Source organism: Oenanthe melanoleuca, chromosome 6, assembly GCF_029582105.1.
Source record: "Oenanthe melanoleuca isolate GR-GAL-2019-014 chromosome 6, OMel1.0, whole genome shotgun sequence".
NCBI lineage: Eukaryota > Metazoa > Chordata > Aves > Passeriformes > Muscicapidae > Oenanthe > Oenanthe melanoleuca.
Window position 1 is genome coordinate 18,675,080 of NC_079340.1, and position 20,252 is coordinate 18,695,331.

At 40.8% G+C, this 20,252-nt stretch overlaps 1 protein-coding gene and 1 long non-coding RNA gene across 11 annotated transcripts in view; both read right to left on the reverse strand.

The window, feature by feature from the left end:
• PANK1 (pantothenate kinase 1) overlaps positions 1 to 11,959 on the reverse strand; it is a 38,787-nt gene extending 26,828 nt beyond the window's left edge. For 2 of the 8 annotated variants that reach the window (XM_056494303.1, XM_056494302.1), the window contains exon 1: positions 2,992 to 3,342. In XM_056494303.1, the coding sequence (XP_056350278.1) occupies positions 2,992 to 3,244 (253 nt within the window). In that variant the 5' untranslated portion in view covers positions 3,245 to 3,342. Of the gene's footprint in view, positions 1 to 2,547; positions 2,675 to 2,991; positions 3,343 to 5,826; positions 5,990 to 7,801; positions 7,915 to 8,977; positions 9,044 to 11,673 lie in introns of those variants that run through there. The other 6 variants (XM_056494305.1, XM_056494304.1, XM_056494308.1 and 3 more) reach the window with 5 other exon arrangements.
• Positions 11,960 to 12,585: 626 nt separating this feature from the next.
• LOC130254608 (uncharacterized) lies at positions 12,586 to 20,194 on the reverse strand. 3 transcript variants are annotated; one of them, XR_008840777.1, is made up of 4 exons: positions 19,963 to 20,194; positions 19,707 to 19,863; positions 18,896 to 19,065; positions 12,586 to 12,703 (listed from the first exon to the last, which is right to left on the reverse strand). It is a non-coding gene; the product is annotated as an uncharacterized LOC130254608 (long non-coding RNA). The 3 variants fall into 3 exon arrangements; XR_008840778.1 differs by having other exon boundaries at positions 19,707 to 19,881; positions 19,963 to 20,193; XR_008840780.1 differs by having other exon boundaries at positions 19,944 to 20,192.
• Between the last annotated feature and the right edge of the window lie 58 nt (positions 20,195 to 20,252).

Genomic DNA, 20,252 nt, shown 5'->3' on the forward strand with positions numbered 1-20,252 from the left:
AATATTCTGATACCTTAGTCATAGGTGTCTCAGATGAAATATCTTAGTTTCAGCTGCCTTTGTTTCTGAATACACATATGTTGAAATCTTATTACTTCATTTACATTTCATTTGCATTGCTTTACACTTTGATGATTTAGGAACTTTCTGTGTTAATTGGGTCCAGGAGAGGTGAGAGAGCCAAAAATAGTAACAAGAGAAAAAAAAAAAATCAAAACAACACACACATAACATAGCATAGTATTCTTACAGCTTCTGAAAGCTGATTTTTATTGAAAAGATAAAGGGATAATAGCTTACACATATTTTTCAATTACCTCTTCCTCTTTTATACAGTTATAAAAAGAAGTAAAATGGAAAAATTTTTTATTTGAATAAAACTAGAATATGTAACTCAAAAAATTAATTACATCTGCTTAGTAATTAAACTTTCCTCAAACATTAAAAATCTAGAGCTAAATCATGCACAAAAATCAGGTGAAGCCTTCCAGTTCATCTTCAGTAGCAAGGGCTTATTGAAGGCCTTCTTCCTCACCAGAAAAACAGATAAAACCCAAAAGTTACAACCAACCCTACAAAAAGGTTCAAAAGCAGGTTAAACAGGTGTGACCATCCACACAAATGTAGTTATATTACCACAAACTGATTTTTGAAGAAAAAGAAAACTGGCACAAGCCTAATATCCCTGACAACCCATCTAGTTAAACTAAGGAAAAAAGAAAGCAAAGACAGGGTTCCCAGCAGAGGCTGTACTGGGTGAGTCCTCTCTCACCACATCTTATCAGCAAAGCACACTGATTTCATGGGGAATCTTCCCTTCTGAGAGGGGAAAAAGACTTGTGAGCACAAAATTCTACCTCACTTTGTCAGAAAGTAAAAACAATCAAGAAAATAAGAGTTTAAAGGAATAATTGCTGCAGAAAGATAGGTTTCATTTGTTGAAATATTGGGAAATGCCAATTATCTCATTATCTTCACCACACAAAGCAAACTCTGCAATCAATACTGGTCTCACATGCCATGTGGCAACTGCACTTCATTTTGCAATCTGTCCTTAAGAAAAGAACAAACATCTGCAAAGGCCAGGATTAAAAGCACTTAACACACCAGTCAAAATGGTACTGTGTAGTATTCACCAGAGGAGGATGCAGTGGAAAGGTATGCAGTACCAGGACAATTTGAGTAATAATGCAATTAATTTTTTAGATGGTGACAAAGTGCTACCATTATTTCCTGTATTGCTAATACTAAATTTCAAACACTTTCTTGTGCAAAATAAGCTATATATATTAAAAAGCATATCAGCAAGCATTCACATATTTTAATCAGCAAATAAATTGCCCACCAAATAGTTCTACAAAGCACTTCCCTCAGCTGCTGTTTTCATTAAAGCCTCATTTCACTAAAGCTCCACACCTGAAGATTCAGTTGTCATACATGTTGAGCAATATAGTCAGTCACCTATGCTTTTCACTCTGATGGGCTCTTTCTTCCCTCAAGATGGGATGGAAATTCCAAAGCTCTCATTCTTTCTTAATCAAACGATTACATGAATCCCTAAAAGCTTTATTCTTGGCTTCAAAATAGTTTTTACTATTTTGGAGAGTTGGATATGCAAGTGCTGACTCTTCTTAGTTACACCAAATCAAAATGTAAGCCAGTCCAAGTTCTGCAGGTTTTGTTCATGGAGAAAATGTGAATCAGGACAAAGACCACGAAAGCAATTTGTGACTAAGAATTACTTGGTTATTGATAGAGGACTAAATTAACTACCAACAGGTACTGTAAGCACTACATGATTAATCAATGAGAGAACATTCTAAGGGAAAGTGGCATGTGAAGCTCACCAAAAGCATTGAAAAAGCCAGAAAAGGCGCTGGTTAATACACAGTCCTGTGAAAGGTGCAGCTCTTCAAGGCTGCTTCTGAACATTGTGTTCTGTTTAACCAGAAGGTTTTTTAAATAATCACTTCAAGACAAAGAAAAAAAAAAAAAACAAAACTCAGAGTAGCTGAATGCACACTACTTCCCACTGAGTAGAAACATCTTTAAGTTTTGGCAGCAGGCAGCTGTGATCCTGACTATTGCTATTACCCGTTTGGAACGTGCAGAACTTGTAACAAAGAAGCAAACTTTTGTGGGTTTATGTGGAGGGCTAACGAAGTAAGAGTGGAAAGAAATAGAATACTTTTTCCCCTAGATTGTTTCACTTGCAGAGTTTGCCATTCAGTACCTCCATACCTACTGTAAGCAAAACTACTAAGTAAACCATAGAGAATTAAGGAAATACAGAATTAACAAATAGGACGTTTGAGTCTCAGCCTTAAAACCAAACCTGAAATAAGACAGCCAGTTCAGGAACATTTCCTAAACGAGACGCATATTACAAATTTAAGCAATTTACAAATATTTTTCCCCGCCAGTCAGAATAACTTGCTCCGAGTTCCCAGATTTACTTTTTCCTTCATTCTAACAACGCTCGCAAAAGGAGCGCACGCTAAACCAGCGGAGCCTTCCCACGCTCCAGGGCGCCCCGGCGTTACTCACAGTGTTTCTTGGGCACTATGAGCTTCATGCGTGCGGCGGGGAGGCGGCGAGACGGGCAGGACCGAGGGCACCGCCCGACGCGCGGCTCGGCAAGGAGCGGCCGCCCGCCGCCCGTCCGCGTTTGTGCCGGGCCGCCGCTCCCCGCCCGCCGCCGCCCCATTGGCGCAGGCGGGCCCGGCCCACGCGGGAGCGGGGCCGTGCCCGGGCGGCGCCGCCGCATTGGCCGGCACGGGGCCCTCGCTCCGCCCGCCGGCAGCCGGCGCTGGGGGGCGGAACGCCCGCGGCGCGGAGCCGGGCGGCCGTCAGCCGCGGCCGGGCGGCGCTCCGCAGGGAGGGAGGCGGCGCGGGACCCGCGGCCGCCCGGCAGCGGGCCGGGCTGCGGCAGCGCCGCGCGCAGGGGGCCGGGCGGGCGCCGCTCCCGGAGCCGCCGCGCTCATCACTTACGTGGCCTGTGCCGCCGGCCCGAGTCCATCCTCCGGCGCAGCCGGCATTTCTTGGCGGGGGAGCCGTGGCTGAGCGGCGGCAGCTCCGGGCGCAGCAGCAGCGGGTGCGGCGGCTCCCCGCAGCCGCCGTTGCTGAGCGGCGGGCCCGAGGGGTGGAAGCCGTTCTGCAGCAGCCCGCCGAGCAGCGAGCAGGAGGCGGCGGCGGGCGGCGGCCCCGCCGGGGCGGCGGGCTGGGCGCGGAGCTGCTCGCCCATGGCGGCGGCTTCTCCCCTTTGTCTCCCGGCTCAGGTCCGGCTGGGCGCGGCGGAGCGTCCGCTCATGCCGGCGCCCGTGCCCGCAGCCCCGAGCGCTGGGATGCGGCGCCCGCCCCCCCGCACGGCGCAGGCGTCCTGCCCGCAGCGCGCTGCAGAGGGGCGGCCGCCGCCCTCGCCGGGGACGCGGCGACCCCCCCGCCCGGGCAGCGTGCGCGCTCCCGGCGCCGCGCCCCGCACCTGCGGCCTCCGCCGGAGCCCCGGGAGCGCGCGGGCCGGGGCGCGGGCCCCGCAATGCCCCGGTACAAGTGCGGCGTGCCCCGGCCCCGCTCGCTGCTGCACACTGAGCTGCCTGCCCTGGCACCGGCTGCCCGGTTATTTTCGCTTCGGCGGAGCCTGGCGCACGCTCATGTGACTCAGGTGTTTGTGTCTCGGAGGCCTCGGTGCGTGTGCAGCCAGCTATGCCATGTACCTCACACTAAGTTATTTACACATCGGTAGGAACGTTCAAGTTTTTGCCTACGTTGTCACGTGTCACGCAACAGCTTAGAGGGACCAGTGTGACCTTGAGTGTGTTTGACCTCATGCTTTTTTAGTATCCTGGCTTTCCCTGAACAGCACTGATAATCTTGTGACTGTGATTTATTCTCTGACCACTGAGACATCCAAGTGTAAAAACACATTTTCTGAATGGAATATATCAAATATCAAGAGGAATTAAAATAAAACTGGGTGAACTATGCTGTGGTGTCATGTGTATACTTGAAAAGAAACACTAATTGAATTTGCTCTGCACATGAAGGTCATTTCTTTATACAAACTGCCAGTCACTATATGCGTGGTTGTTCTTAAAGTAAAAACAGGTCTCATAATGGCTCCTTCTTAAACCCAGAATTAGTACAGCAAATGGGGCTTCCGTGGTAGAACATTACAAAGAATGAAGAACTAATATAACTGTCTCCAGAAAGAGACACTGCACTAAGAAATGGCTTCAGGAGAGCTAATGTGGCATTCTTCCACTTCCTGGCTGGGACCAGAACAATTACATTTAGGTAACTGGGAGCAAGCAACAGAAAAACAGGCACACCAAGTTGGGAAAATGAAGAAACAGTGTTTGAGAACAAAGTAAAATTTTCTTCTTAAAAGCCCGCAAATAATATTCTGAAGATTATTAAAATACTTGGAGTTTTCTTAATTTTCTTATGCATAAGCATTTGTAATTGCTAGCCTGAAAGTGATTGCCCTGAAGAGGGTAAGAAGGAAGACAGGCTACATTTACTCCTACATGGGACTCAGTGCTACCAAAACAGTGAAATTCCTTGAGTAATCTATCTTACCTGATTATGTTTAAATTACAAAGCAGAAGGCTGCTGCCTGGACAGGCACAGACCTTCATTTCATTTGATGGCAGATCTAGACAGCTGGCTGGGTACACTTTAGAAAATTGTCAAGTCTAACCTCTTAGGGCATGAGGAATACTTGCTGCTACTGTCCCCAGCTGGTAAGAGTTGTCCCTTCTAGTCCCTGACACAGAAACTAACTGCACATACAGCCAGCCTGATATGGAACAGGAGATCAAACCTGTTTTTCTCTGCATTTGCTGGGAGCAGGCACACGAGCAGTTACTGTATCTCAGCTGAAAGGTGGCAACTTTTTACCTTACTCCAACAAAAGCAAGAGCACCTTTAATTGCACACTTAAATTTCGTCTGGTAGCAGAATAGTCCTTCCACTGACTCACTGGAATACTGTGCTCAAGTACTGCGCCCAATTTTAGGATTCTAAAAAACGTTTGGAAAAACTAACTGAATGAAATGAAAACATCAAGTTTTAGTCTATGAAATGAAAGATTTGAAGGGGTATAAATTCTGGAACAGGTAGCAGCAAAGGAAATCATCACAGTTGTTAAGAAAATTCATAAGTGGCAACTGCAGGAAGGGATATTTACTTTGTACTGGAGGCAGGCATTTCCTAGCATGAAGTTAGACAAGGAAGTAGAACTGATCCAGACTTGAAGCACCTTTCTGAAGTTCCTTCCAATCCTTTATTTCTAATTAAGTATTTCCCTAACATTTTGCTGTTAATTTTGCACAATTATGCCACAGATAGAAGTGGACTGGAACATATAAAATCTGTCAATGAAGTCATGGCATGTATTACAAGTAAAGTTTCTAACACCTTAGTGCAACTAAAGTAGATTTTTCCTCTTCCTTTTACCCTAGCTTTCTAAACAAAGTTTGCCAGTTCAGTTTTCAGTTAAACTTGTAAGACATTCTAAACAGAATCTAGGTGCAATATTGACAAACGAAGTCAAGGATGATTTCAGTTCTTTCAAAATTAATATTTACTCAGGATTTCTGTCTTTCTTCTTCAAGTGAAGCAGGTGGAAGCTTCCAGTTTATATTTTAAAATATTTTCTATGTATCTCACTGTAAACCATCAATCTGGTGGGAAAAGGACTACAAACACACTGTATGCTCAACAATCCAGGACACAAATGATCTTAGATCACTGAACAAGTCTGCTATACCAACTCACTACATATTACACATTTGCATAGCAAACACTTCATGGATTATTCCATACCTGCCTGTGTTTCAGACACTCAGCTTTCTCCCACCTCTTTTTATTTGTTTGTAAACACAGAGGGCAAGTCTGTCAGTTTCAGCAAACTACTGACTCCCTTGCAGTTAGGATACTTTGCCATGGATCAAAAGTGCTGTGCTCCAGATGTTACAGTTTCAAAAGCAATGGAACTGGAAAAAAACAAACAAACAAAACACACCACCCTTTCAGACAATTTTTTAGGAACCTCTGAGGGTTTTACCTCCCTCCTTCATTCCATGGGATTCCTAAATCTGTGGTCTAAGGCTAAGGTAAAGTAAGTATCAAACAGGTGCAGTCCACATGTAAGTCTGCTATCCAAAAACAACAACAAAAAATCTTACAGACTACCAGTGGTGTTACTCTAATTCAAAGCCAACCAGCTACAAAGGTTTGGTCATATTTTGGGGAGAAGTGCTAACGAGACACATGTGTATATCCTCTCAAACTACACAGACTGCTTTATGCAATGCAAAGAATGTAAGGAAAGAGAATTCTCCTATAGCTGCCTGAGGATTTATATTCAAGCAGTTGCTGGTACTCTGCCATTCCTGTTTATATTTCTATTCAAATTATGTCCATGTTTATCCTGTTTCTATATTGCAGGCCAGTTATACTAGTTCTTACTCAATTTTTCCTCTTTGAAATAAAGCAAATGTAGTAAAGCAGAATAAATTACATATGTTCTAAAAAAAAAAAAAAAGATACTATTGATTTATTTTAGGTATATTCACATATTGCACATATCAAATAGAAAGTGCCAAGTCTAAGAGTCTGGTATTTATTCTCAATTTCTCTTCAGAATGGGGAAAAAAACAATACTGTTTTGGTGTATGCAGGACCTTTGGTAGACATGTATTTTTTTCAAGTTCTTTTTCTCATAAGTTGCAGGGCTAGAAGATCAACAGTCAAACATAACTACATAATGACAAGTGACAGAAGTCACTTGGGACAAAACAGCTCTAAAACTGAGTAAAATTCTTATCTGGAAATTGCAATGTCAGAGTATTTAAAAATGGACATAAAGACATCTGGGATTATTGGAGTGACTCAGGAAAGCTAAGTCTTACTATCACAACAGCTAGCTCACATAAGAATTCTGCTTCCCCTAAACACTAAAGCATCTGAGAGGGGAAACTGATTGCAGATGACAGAGGAAATGAATGGCATAAATTTAGTCATATGCCTAAATCTTTGCCAGATTGAGGCCAAGAAAGATGATACTGAGACCATCAGTTCCTTCCCCTTTAACCCACCTATTAGTAGAGGCTTCTTTCAATTATGCCTTCTGTGACACTTAAAGAAAACCTGTTGATGATATGAAGAAAAGCCCTGCACAGAGGGGAAGCTCATCTCTCCCTCACTTTCATCAGGGGAGAGAAACAGGGAAAAAGGCATTCTGTCTAAGCAGGAACGTTGCTTTGGCAGTCTGAACAGCCCTGAGGAGGAATGTTCTTTCTCTTTGTTGATGACAATTGGGGCATAGATACATCTCCTGGCCCAAGTGCCAAGCTCCGTGGCCAGGCAAGGCAGCACGAATGCTACCTGGAATGCTGTCTGAACTAGGACACAGAATTGTTTGGGGTGGAAGGGACCTTAAATACCAGTTATTTCCAAGCCCCCTGCCACACAGAGGGATGCCACCCACCTGATCACGTTGCTCAGGGCCCCATCCAATCTGGCCTTGAACACTCCCAGGAATGGGGCACTCACAACTTGTCTGGACAGCCTTTTTCAGTGCCCCCACTATCCTCTGATTAGAGAATTTCTTCCTAACAACATCTAATGTAAATCTCTCCTCTGTTTCCCCTTCTCTAATCACTATCTGCCTGTGAAACAGACTTGACTTAGACATCTAAAAACGAGACTAGGGAAGCCAAGACTAGGGAAGCCAAGACTAGGGAAGCCAAGACTAGGGAATGAGTCAGAAGGGTACACAGGGGTAGGCTGGTCTTACCATCTTGCCCATGCCTGTAGCCAGATTTTGCAGTGGTCCAAGTGGTTTCTAGAGTTGTCTTCTGGCAATTCTGAGATGAGATTAGGGATTGTGGTTGCTGTCTTTCATCCCAACTGAAAAAAAAAGCATGCAGCAGTCACAAAGCAGAGATAATCTTTTCTCCCTAAAGGCTTCCCTGCCAATACCTCTATGTCCAACTATACAATAACTTATTTTACATTTACTCTCTCCAACTTTAACTGAACCCTGGCAGTAAAAGAGGTGTTGGTACTCTTCTTTTATGCTAAACTAAGTGCCTTAGTTCAGATATTTCAAATAAAACTCCCCAGATTAGTAGCATTTAGGGTCCTTGATTATTTCTTACAAGTACCAGACAATGGAGATAAAGCATCTGTTGGAGGCAAATAATCTTTTTTTTCCATGCCATAGTTTCTATTCTGCAGAGAACTTTTTTAAAAAGAAAACAAACAGGTAATAGATTCAAACTCTTAGGTATGTAAAAAAGCTAAAAAACTCATTTCCAATGCACTCTCCTTTGCCCCATAAAGTCTACCTTTTACCCAAGTATTTGGCTCAGTGTACTGCTGCTTATCTTTTAACTATCGAACTTAAATATACAAAATGTGATTGTAAAACAGGCAAGTTCACAACCCACTGATTGAGAAATAATGTTCATCATCATAAAAAAGAATAAATTCTTGCAACAAGTGGCAGAGCACTTAGTAGAGAAAACAATGGCCTTTGCTTCTGACAGCTCCCCCACAGACAATTATGCTCATGTATGTATACATACTGGTTTTGCTCAGCTGAATGTCTACACTTTTTTTGCAACTCAGCATTTTCATGTGGTCCTTCACAATGCAATCAGGAGGTAAGTGATAGTTTCAAAACAAGCACTTTGAAAGAATGAATGGCTGCCAAGTACAAAAGACTACCTCTTTATTCAGCACTGCCACATCTAAAGAGGAGAAACTGGTTCTCCTATCAACAGTCAGCTGTACAAGAGACTTTTAACTTGCACTGGTCTGTACTCCCAGAGCTTAAATTCTGACATGAAATTTCCATGTATACTAATGATAATGAATCAGGTAACAACAGAGAACCTGACTTTCTATGCCTGTGTTTGGAAGAGATAAAAAGGCATGTCTTTAAACTATTCTAGCTGCACACACATACCTCCAATGCAGACAAAACTGGCTTACTCATCTAACTCAGGAGGCAACACATAGTGTCCATCAGAGCCTAGAAAGGACACAGAGGTTTAATTTTCCTTCTTCTAAACTAGCCCAGAGATGGGAATTAGTGTAAAATGGAGGCATACCACACCTTTAGTATTTCTCCAGTAGCAAGGAAGCATATGTCAGAATGAAAATTTAAGCACAGGGTTAAAGTCCAAACATCACAACTCACCTGTAGCTAAAAATTTAGTAGAATATGTGCTTCCAGACAGATAAACCAAAGATCTGTTTTGGCCAGAAAAACATTTAGTAGGTCCTTGTGAGTTTAAGTTGAAACCACAAACAATAATACACAAATGCTAATATTGAAAAAAAAATAGCTTTTTAATCCATGTTTGCAAAGAATGAGAGTCTTGTGTAGGAAGGAGTTATGCTACAAATGACAAATTTGTCCTTAAATGCTCCAACTACCAGGTAACAAAGAAGGGAAACAATCTTATGCTAGCTTTGAGTGGGTTTGCCATAGTTATATTTTCTGAATATTTCTGGAACTAGTGACTTGACCTTAAAGTAATGCTGTGCATTTTATTATATTCAAGAGACCAATTCAGAGGTTTCAGGTTTTCACAAGGTTAATACAAACTATGTATATACTGAAAAAGAATACCAGAACTGTAATTAGAGACTTCTGTTTTATCATTAGATACACCGTAAAGAAAACCCCTACCAATGAAAGCAACTTTCAGAGTCTCTCCTGCATAGGAACCTATTTGTATTTCACTGCAGGGATCTTAGTATCACCAAAATATTTGTTTTCTTGTAATAAAACATATCTAATACAAACATACACTTGGTCTAATGGGAATTTAAGACTCAAAGATACCATATGGGTGATCAAAACAAGTTATTTGGATCAATTATTAACATGGAAGTGTCTAAGCAACATATGCCAAGTATCATGGAGCACAAAAGATTTTGCATCTTGAAACATGGTGTAACACCCTGGGACATTACTTTAACACTCAGATATAAAGTTCTAATTATATACATTTATTGTTCTTTTCAACCCAAAATGGTAAATCAGACTCCTTGATCTCATGAACACTGCTAATCATATTTATTGTATTTATCCTTAATTTTGACATGAATGTCAGCTAAAGAAGCTACCATTTCTTTTGGTGTCAGTGATCTCACACATGGAATGAAAAAACAAAAGAATTGTGTATCTTCTGTGAAATAGGAAACAAAGATACTTTTTTTTTCTGTCTACAAAACCTTTGCATTTCCACTGAAAACAGAACTGATACAGCAAAGACATCTATCCCTCATTCTTTTTTCCTGACTGCTCTAAAAGTAGTAAGCACCAACTGATTTGCTTTTTCTAAATTTATAAAATTTAATTAATATACCAGAGGAGACATGTATCTTATCTTCATTCCATTTCCTCTTAGAAGAAAAGAGGGAACCAAACCAAAAGCCAAAACCAAACAAACAAAAACCCAAAACACATACACACACAGAGAGAGAGAGAGAGAGAAACAAAAAAAAAAAAAAAAAAAAAAAAAAAGGAAAATAAAAAGATTGAGAACAAGCATCAGAAAGGATCAGAAAGGATCAGTGAGGAAGGTACACATACCACATCAGATAAAGGTGTAACAGAAACACTGATGCAATGGTTTTGAGGCACCAGTGGTCATGGACTGCACATAACACAATGCCCACAAATATGACATTAGTCTTCATTCACAAGCACAACTGCAATCTGATACAAGCTGAAATCGATACATGTGACCTAAAACTCTAAACAAAAGAAAAGTTGTCTGATTTATGACCTCCTTATCATTAACAATTTTCAGACCTTAAATCCTTCCAGAATACATAGACATACACAGATAAAGTCATTTTTAGAGCAGATTCATTCCCATATTTTGAAGCAAATGCAAAGAGCACCAGTGATGGACTCATCATGGTATTTTCATAGGAACAAAGACAAACAATTAATGAAAACATTAAGAAAAAAGAGCTTATCTTTCCTGCAGAGAGAAATCAGAATGGAACCCTAATTTCAGTAAACTAGAAAGTCTGTGATTAAAACAAAAATCCCAAAATTCACCATCCTTAATCACCAACCAAGTTTAGATTTGATTATGAGCAGATTGACTTCAGTCACAGAATAGTGACATAAGGAAAAAAGGAAGAAATCAAAACATAGTTCTGAATTTAAATAATTTTCACCTACATAGTGCTCTGTGCACACAGATCTTCAAACCCTTTACAAACTGTGAATAACTGTTCTTCTCACCTTCCATTTAAAGAAAAAAAGCAATATTGCTAAAATAAAAAGTAGCAAGAAAGCTGAGAAAGGACTTGAAGACAGGTCTCACTTCCCAAATGAAAGCTCTATTTAGATCAGTTTCACTCAAACCAGAAATTTAAATGTCCATGCCTCTTAACTGAAAAATTTAGCAGCAGATTTCCAGAGTCATTCTCAGATTTTTAATTCATTTGTCTAGGCAGGGTCAGTGCTGAAAGGAAAACCTGAAAGACTTCTACTTGAAAAAAAAATAAGAATATCTTAATTTTCTTCTTTAAAAAAATAGGAAAATAGCTTCAGTTCCCAGAAGCTGTATTCTCAGGAAAGCTGGCTATTAATCTAGCAGTGCTTTAGGCAGGCTGATTAGCAGTCAAACTTACATTTCAGCAGGCAGAGAACACGCTGTCTTCCATTTGGAATGGCAGTGCCCTGGAAATACTCCTCCTTCATGCTGCTTATTGGAAACAGGATCCATTTAAGTTTAAATACCAAACAAACAGACCCCCTTGCTTGCAGTTTCAGCAAATTAATTAATCAGTATTAGCTTCCTTTGTTGAAGTTCTTTGAGCATATTAGAAACACCCATTTTCACTTCACTGACGTTTCTTGTTCCGCTTGAAAATTCAGTGAAAAGCTGCCTATTTATCTTTGTGTGTACATCCACCCAAGCTCTGTCATCTGGCCATTACCAGTGTGATCAAAGTTCCAGGCACACAGGTAATTGACCTCAAAGCACAGTGTTTGAAGGCCTTGTTTGACATGATTTGTGTTATTCTCTGCGTCATGAATTATTTCATGTGCTCTTCGCTATACTTACAACAAAACAAAAGAAAGAGAATACAAACTACTATTCAATGCAGCTTGCTTAAGGCATTCTCCTGTCTCACTACAGGAATCATTTCAGCTATTCTAATGAATAGCCTACTTTCTGAGAATAAGGCTGTATAGGTATCTGCAATAAGTAATTTCTAATGTTACTATAAATTCTCAATTTAAAAATCATAGTTGAGAAACATGAACATTTCACTAAAATATGCCTGACTTTCCTTTTCATTGCTACAGCTGAAAATCATTCAGAACTACTAAAATAAAATTGTTTTCTATTTTCATTGCATGATGAGCTCCCACCATGGAGGTGACATGTGACTTCTTTAGACTGTATGCACACCCACATGAAACTGGGTTCTCATGAAACAGTGACACTGAACTTCAATATGAGTTAATAATACAGAGGAAGAGCAGAAACAATGGGAGCCAATGGGGGGAAGGGAAAGATGAGCAACAAACTTGCCTATTAAGAGGCCAGATATCCCAGGTTTATAGTCTGGATTCTCTTCCCATCATAGGCAGGCATCAGCACTAGTTGTGATTTCATCAGATCAGACCTGCATTGTGATAGTACTTTGCAGACTGCAGCCAAGGAGCAGCATGGAAAGAAAAAGAAACAAAACAGAGAGAGGATTACAGCTAACAGCCTGATACTATATTCATTCTAAGCAAATACACCATGAATCTTCCCATCATCTCCAGATCAATATGATCAATAATATTCATCAAACAATGTTTTAAGAATCTGAAGTGAAAATTTCAATCAGAGAAATGCTCCTGTGATGAGACTTTAACAAATCACCATTCCTGGACAGAAAGAAATACACACCAGATTAGATTTTTCTTGACCAAATACACCCCCTGAGACTCTTGGTGGCCATGACTGCTTTAGATACCCAAAGCCAGCTACACCACCCTACCTCACAAGGACAAAACCACATCAGATTAAAGAAATCTGCATGCATAATACACCCTCAACCAGTGGCATAATTTTGGGTATAGATACATTTGTTATACCCAAAATCACACCTCATGTTTAGTTGTAACTGCAAGAGCCATAAAACTATAGCATCTATTTCTGAGTCACTTGTCCTGGATAATTAGTTTGCCAAGAGCATGAGTCACCAAGTTAGAAATTAGTTAGAGTATGACTCATTTTTAAATTTATACTAATATTATCCTTTAACATAAAAAGGACTCCTTTCTTCCCCCATAACTGTTAAATGTTTTGGTTCTTTTCATAATGCCAAAATGTGCTTTATATAGAATAACTGAATCAAATGTTGAAATAATTATCTCCTTTTTATAATGCCTTTCACCCAGAAGGATCTCACTGTAATTTTTAAACGTGTGTGTGTTCTTCAGTGCATCCACATATACAATGAAGTGTGGCAGCATGACAGTACTTGGCAACACTATACAAAGCACCTGACTGAAACTGCAGTCAGATCCTATAATTTGTTTAAACAAGACAGGAAAATTCATATGCACAAAACTGAATGAATTAGCAACAATGGAATTTCATTATTTACCTCAATTTTTGCAAAACATGGTTTATTCTGATTACTGAGGGTGAGATCAGCCAGTATTTACTGGTACTCAGCCTTTCAGTTTCTTCAGATTTCAGCTGTGAGCAAAGTTTCAGTAAGGAAGACTGACCTGTTTCAAAACACTGCTTATCCTTGGCTGCAGCATGTTGTGACAACATCAGGCAGGGCAGATCAATCTGAGAACAAGATGTTAAACTACCTTTGGAAACACTCTCTAACTCTGCAAGTCTGGATATGCTCAAAGGCTGCAATCCAGGCAGGCACCTGCATATTCAAGTCCTTGCTGAAGAATTGCCAAAAACACAATTTTACAAACAGTAGCCAATCCAAGACTGCCTAAACCAATAGAAGCAGCCCTGCCCTCCTGCCCAACCAGCATTTCTGCCTGCTCTTCTGCTGTCCCAGTATCTGTTTGGCCACACTGATCTACTGGCTGATTTGGCTAAAAGTGATGGCAGAAGAATGTGTCAAAAAAAAGTTAGCTGCTCATTAATCCAGCCTTTGAGAAGTAACTGAGACTTCACGAGTTTTCAAAGCCTTTCACCTGCTGCTCCACTTTCAGTGAAGATTGTGTTTCTCTTCAAGGACTGCAAGGAGCATTGTAGTCCAATTGCATGGCACAAACACAGGCTCTTCTATTCAGGACTATGATTTTGTTCTATGCAGGGCAGATGTCTAGCATGTATTAAGCTCTCTGCCTTCTGTTTGTTTTTCCTCCAGGATGGCCAATGCCCTGCTGGTAGGTCTGGCCATTTGCTACTGCCAAAGAATCATTTTCCAGTCCTCTGAAGGCATGTCACTGGTTAAGAAATTGGTTTTCTCAATGTTCATTAGCCACCCTTTTCTCATGTTGTAGGATAACCATGTTACCTAAAATTAGACATTAATTCTGATATCTAAGCTAAAATGCTAGTGAAGAAAGCCAGGTTCCTCTAAAGGGTAATTTGGGTTACAATTACATAGCTAAGCTGTACCATGTAGTTTAAGTGCACTTCCAGAACAAGAATTTAACATAGGCCTGAATCCATTCTGGGTGTTTCTCAGCACAGGGTGTGCAGGAAGCCCAAGTTAAAACATCTGAAGGTCAGTGGTGTGACTCTCCTGCTCCAATCACATCTTCACGTGAGTTAGAGCAGAAGTCCTGAGTGCCCAAAGCCAGGATGACATTCCAAGGAAAGGTACATCATGTCAGGGAATAGCACTAATTCCTGAGATCAAGACACATGGTTGACATTTGGCAAGAATAAAAGAAACTCTGTCTTGGGTGTCAGAGGAGGCAAGATTGGTAATACTACACTATAACATAGCCTGCTCCTTGGCTTTAGCCCATGTTATTTGAGCAGTGAGCTTCTTGCTCTTGATCCACTTCTTTCTGAGGCACCTTATATTTCTGAGACACAGAATTACCCAGTCCTCTGGCTTCTACAGAGAACTTACAGATGTTTGTACACACACCCACCTATATCTGACATATATTTAGAGGTATCTTGGCCAGTTTCCCTATTTCAGAATTGCATTACTTTAGATATGTATTGAATTCATGTTCCATATTATTTATCTGGTTAAGTAAGATGATAGAGTAAAAATTGTGAATGTAACTTTTTACGAAATCTCCTTGGTAAAATTTTCTTGGGCTGTTCTGAAGGTTCTGGGACCATTAGACAGCTATTTAGATATTGAATTTTACATAGCACTACAAAAAAAAACCAAATTCTAGCAATATTCTTCAAAAAGTAATACTAAGGATTAAAGCTTGAATTTCTTACACCATGAAGAACTTCCACAAACAGTCTGGAAGTGAAATAAAATTTCTGAAGCCTCAATTGTAATAAAACTCAAACATATGTTTCACTTTAGGAAAAGCCAACTCTAAGATTTTACCTTCAAATTATAGTTACCCTTGTTGGTATATACACAGCTCAGCAGATGATTGAAAAAGAATCAATAACACATGGGGAGAAATAAAGTTTTACTAATAAGACTTGGAATGCACCTCCAGCCCTTAACCTGGAGCTAGCACACTGTCTGTAAATAAAATAGCTAACATCATGTATACAAAAAAGTGGCAACATATCTGGGCTCAGACTTGGAAGGTAAAAAGACATGATGCAAATCTTTGCAGAACTTAGGCACAGCTTTAAAAAAATATTTAAAAAGAAACAAAAAAAAGCAGGAAGCATTTCAAGAAACCAAACAAAATTTGGATGCACAGTTCAAATACCCTTCATGAAATATATGCAACATACATTAAAAAAAAATCTCCTGAAGTAGCCAGTGTTTCTGGACTGTATCTTCTGTATCAACAATACAACTCCATTCCATGACAACAGGTTATAAGAACTTGAAATCCACAGAAAAACTAAGATGCAAGATCCAGACTATGGGAAAGCAGTGCCAAAACTCATTCTGATTTATTCTAAATATTCAATGTATTCAATGTATTATTCCACCTGTAGAGCCATTTCTAAGAGTATGTCCTGAGGTGCCTGAGGTGACTAAAAGGAAAGAATATTAACCAACTATTCAATACCAGCCATCAGTCTTCCTGCTTGTGGATTCTCTGACAAGATTTCCAATTATGGGATTACCAGTATCTCAAAAATGCCTCGTTTTTGTGACCCACAACTGGTCTAGCTGGGCTGGTGCCCATTTACTGGAGCACAACACAAATGCCCCACAAACTATATTTAACTATGGAAAAGCCATCTATATATACTTGTGCATCACACAGCACACAAGTTTAAGAGTACTCACCTTTTTTCATAAAACTACACAGAATTTCACAGAATAAAATTGATGACTGTATATTTTATTAATTATATTCTTATTTATGATTCTATTACATATTATTGTATTTATATTAACAATAGTTTTACTATTGAATACACCATATCTTAAACCCCTAAAAACTAACTACACTATTCACCATATGACTTTTAGTCAGACAAAACAGATGATAAATACCTGTGTCACAATGTGAAAGCAATTCTTACCATTTATGAGAGGTAGAAGGTTCTCATTTCAAAATGCAAGATCTGACCTTCAAAGCAGTGATTATCTGTATTAAAGCATTACAGAGAACAATTGGAAGTTTTTGGCTTAATTACAAGATTTAAAGGTTGGTTACAGATGAAATGATCTCTTTAGTTCATCAGAGAATTATGCAACAATTCAAAGAGGGACAGAACAAATTCCAGAGGGTGGGAAGAGAACAGGAAGACACAGCAATAGCTTTTTTTGTCTCAACTGCACTCTTTCCAAAGACAAAGTCTTAAATTATGCAAAGCAAAAGAAATACATCTCAGAAAATGTATTTCAAATCTGCTCCTATCTAAGGCAACACAGCTCTTGGTGAAGGAGTAATCCTCTGTTTGCCATACACAGATTATCACATGAAGCTTTGAAGATTTAAAAATGGTATGCTGAGCACATGTATCACGTTTCCCTTACATAAAACACCAGCATGGGACCAGGTGGCCTCACTGCATGGAGAAGCACAAGCACGGCAGTGTCCAAAGGACAAGCATTAAGGCTTAAGTCCAGCACCAGGTGTTACAGGTGCCTCCAGCTGCCCATCAGTGTCCCTTCCTTCCATTCCAGGCTCCTGACTGGCTCTCTCATGTTTGAATACACTCCTGAAGGCCCCTTTTTGCCAGTAAGCCTATGATTAATTTTCCAAACAATATTTTATATTCCTAGAACACCTCAAAGGAATAGCCTCACAACTATTTGTGAGCTCTTGCCAGAAGGTTTCCTCCTGTCCCACCTGAAACCCCACAATTACTCAGTTATCAAAATTAGCTATAAACAGCAACAGTATTTGCAGACAGAGGACAGAAAGCTCCTGCCTCCCATAGAGAGGGGGCCTGATGCCTTCAGCCAACTGCTCTTCTTCATCCAGCACCAGAGATCTCCATGTCCCAAAGCCACCTGTCCCCAGGGCAAAGCCTGCCAAGCCAGGGAGCATCCATGAGGATGAAGTAGCTCACTGCTTAAAATAGATGATAAATGGAAACATACCCATATTGCTCAAGACAAAAAAAAAAAAAAAAAAAAAAAAAAAAAGTCAAACAGCCTGTGAAGGTATGAGTGCATAAAATCAGCTGTATGGGCATTAGAAGCCTGAAGGCAACAGATGAGAGTAGGGCATTGAGGGTACAGGATCTAATTAAAGGAAGTATGAAATGCATCCACCAGACTGTGTAAGTAACAGGATAAATGACACACACTGCCCTGAAAGATAGGAATTCAAAGGGGCTGGCATGGCAGAAGGATTACACAATACAGCACTTTCCTCCAAGACATCTCTGTGACAAGGAACAGGAGTGCTCTTGCCAGTCAGGTCCAAATGACCCTGCAGAAGGACTTGGCCTGCACCCAGGATGGAAGGCAGTGCTGTCAGGTCATGGGGAAACACAGCAGAACCAGGAGTGACTAAAGGAAACTCAAGTACTTGGTTAATTCCCTGGGGAAGGTGAGTTGAGTACAAAGTATCTGAAGCCAGTTCTGGTTTAGCTGCTACTCAGATGTGCTGAAGGATGCTGGGGAGTGCTGTCTGTGTCTCTAATTACTCTGACAGCAAGCTGAGATGTGCTGTCTCACAGGGCATCATCTCATCACTGTCACAAGTAGACTACCCACAACTTTTGAATCCTGTCTCAGATACAAGCAACATAAGCTGCTAAGGATAATGGTACCAGTTCCACCAAGTCCTTAATAAAAATATTTTCCTTTAGTGAGGACCAAATGTGCTACACAAGTTACAAAGAATTTAAAAAGAAACATAATCAAATTTCAGGGGTGAATGAGTTACTGAATGCTGTTTTAGCAGAAGATATTTTTGTTGCAACTGGTGTCCTTGCACAAACCACTTTAAGAACATTTTGACAGAAAGCCATAAAGCTTATTTACATAGATGGAGTTTCACCATCTCCCACTCCAAAGCAGGCTGGATTGGTCATGCTGACCTAATGTTTTCTTTATCATGGTTTGTGTGAAGCTGGGAACACATGTCAGATTGTGGATTTGTATGCCTTTTCAGTATCCTAATGGGAGTCCTTTGAGATTCTATTTAATTTAGCATCACATGCAGAGTCTTAAAAACAGTTTGAGAAATCTAAAATTCAAAAATCAAAATATTGCCTGTATAAGGAGCTTTGTGATGCCCCTACTTAATAAGAATAAATTTATGCAGGACATAGACCCAAAGTTTTTAGGAATATACCTTGTAAAGTATTCCGAGATTCTCAGTTCTCCTTTCCAACAAGTAGAAGACAACAACTTTCATGTTTTCTCCCAGGAGCTTATATTTTCCTTTACTTTGAGAGCCATTCTTAGTCCTCTCCTGGTATGAAAAAGGTGATTTGGCATTAGGCAAGTTCAGTAGTTTGAATTCTGTTTAGGACAGAAACCAAAATAATTTTAAAAAGGTTAGCCAGAGACTTACAAGCATGAATTCAAGAACTTTTCAGTTTTACTAGCAAACAATTTCAAATTCAACACTGCATTATTTTCTGCTGTTAAAACAGACCAACTCTTACAAAGTGGCCTACAACCAAACTGATATCTTTTAATATACCTCTTTTACTGATATGACACAGCCTCTGTTTAAAGAAAGACAGAATTTAAAGACAACCTCACGAAAGCAGCTGATACAAAATCTGTTTAGAATTATTCCTTTACAGATTTGCTTGCTTTCACTGGCAGTCTTTTCTTCAAATGAAAAACAAACATTTGGTTTTGGCAGATACTAACTATTTTCAAGTTACTTGTCCTTTTATTTAAATTCAAAACTGACAGATATTTCTTATTACGGTTGAAAAAAATTCTGTCTGATTCTAAACAGAAACTCATGGTGACTTTTGTTACTAAATTCTGTACACTTCCATACTATGACATTCCAGAAAATTATGATCTCACTGGCAAAATAAAGCCAAAGAATTTCTCTCATTGCTGATTAAGAAATTAAATGTCCATCATGTAAACCTGGCACTCAGGAACAAATTCTGCATGGGGAAGGTTTTAAACAAAGGTACCGTACTAAGCGTCTTCCACATCTGTCATTTGTCAGGACTGGAACCTAGGGAAAGGCACAAACACATCCTGATCTTAAAACGGGAGTTTCCCAATTCAGCTGATCTCTGTTCTGGTACAAGGCATCGAGCAGGTTACTGGCCTCTTCCCTCTCACCACCTGCAAACAGCGATTATCCTGTTTATAAACAGACAGCAAAAGGCCTGTAATCACCCAGAGCTCCGACAAGCCCAACTTACACTCATCCTTCTGCCGCACCTGAGAGAAGCGAAGCCCGGGCGCTGCAGGCTGCTGAGGCCAGGCCCGGCGGGGCCAGGGCGCCTTCCCCGAGCAGCCGAGGTCCTGCTGTCGCCGCTGGCGGCCCCGTGTGGCGGTGGCACCACAGCCCTACACAACCGCGGCCTCCACCGAGCCGCCCCGGGGCAATCCGAGCCAGCGGGGCGCGGCCGCCGCCTGAGGGCAAACCGGGCCGGGCGGCCCCGCCCCTCCCGGACTACACTTCCCGGCGGGCCCCGCGCCGCTGCAGCGCCGTCCTCCCAGGAGGCCGC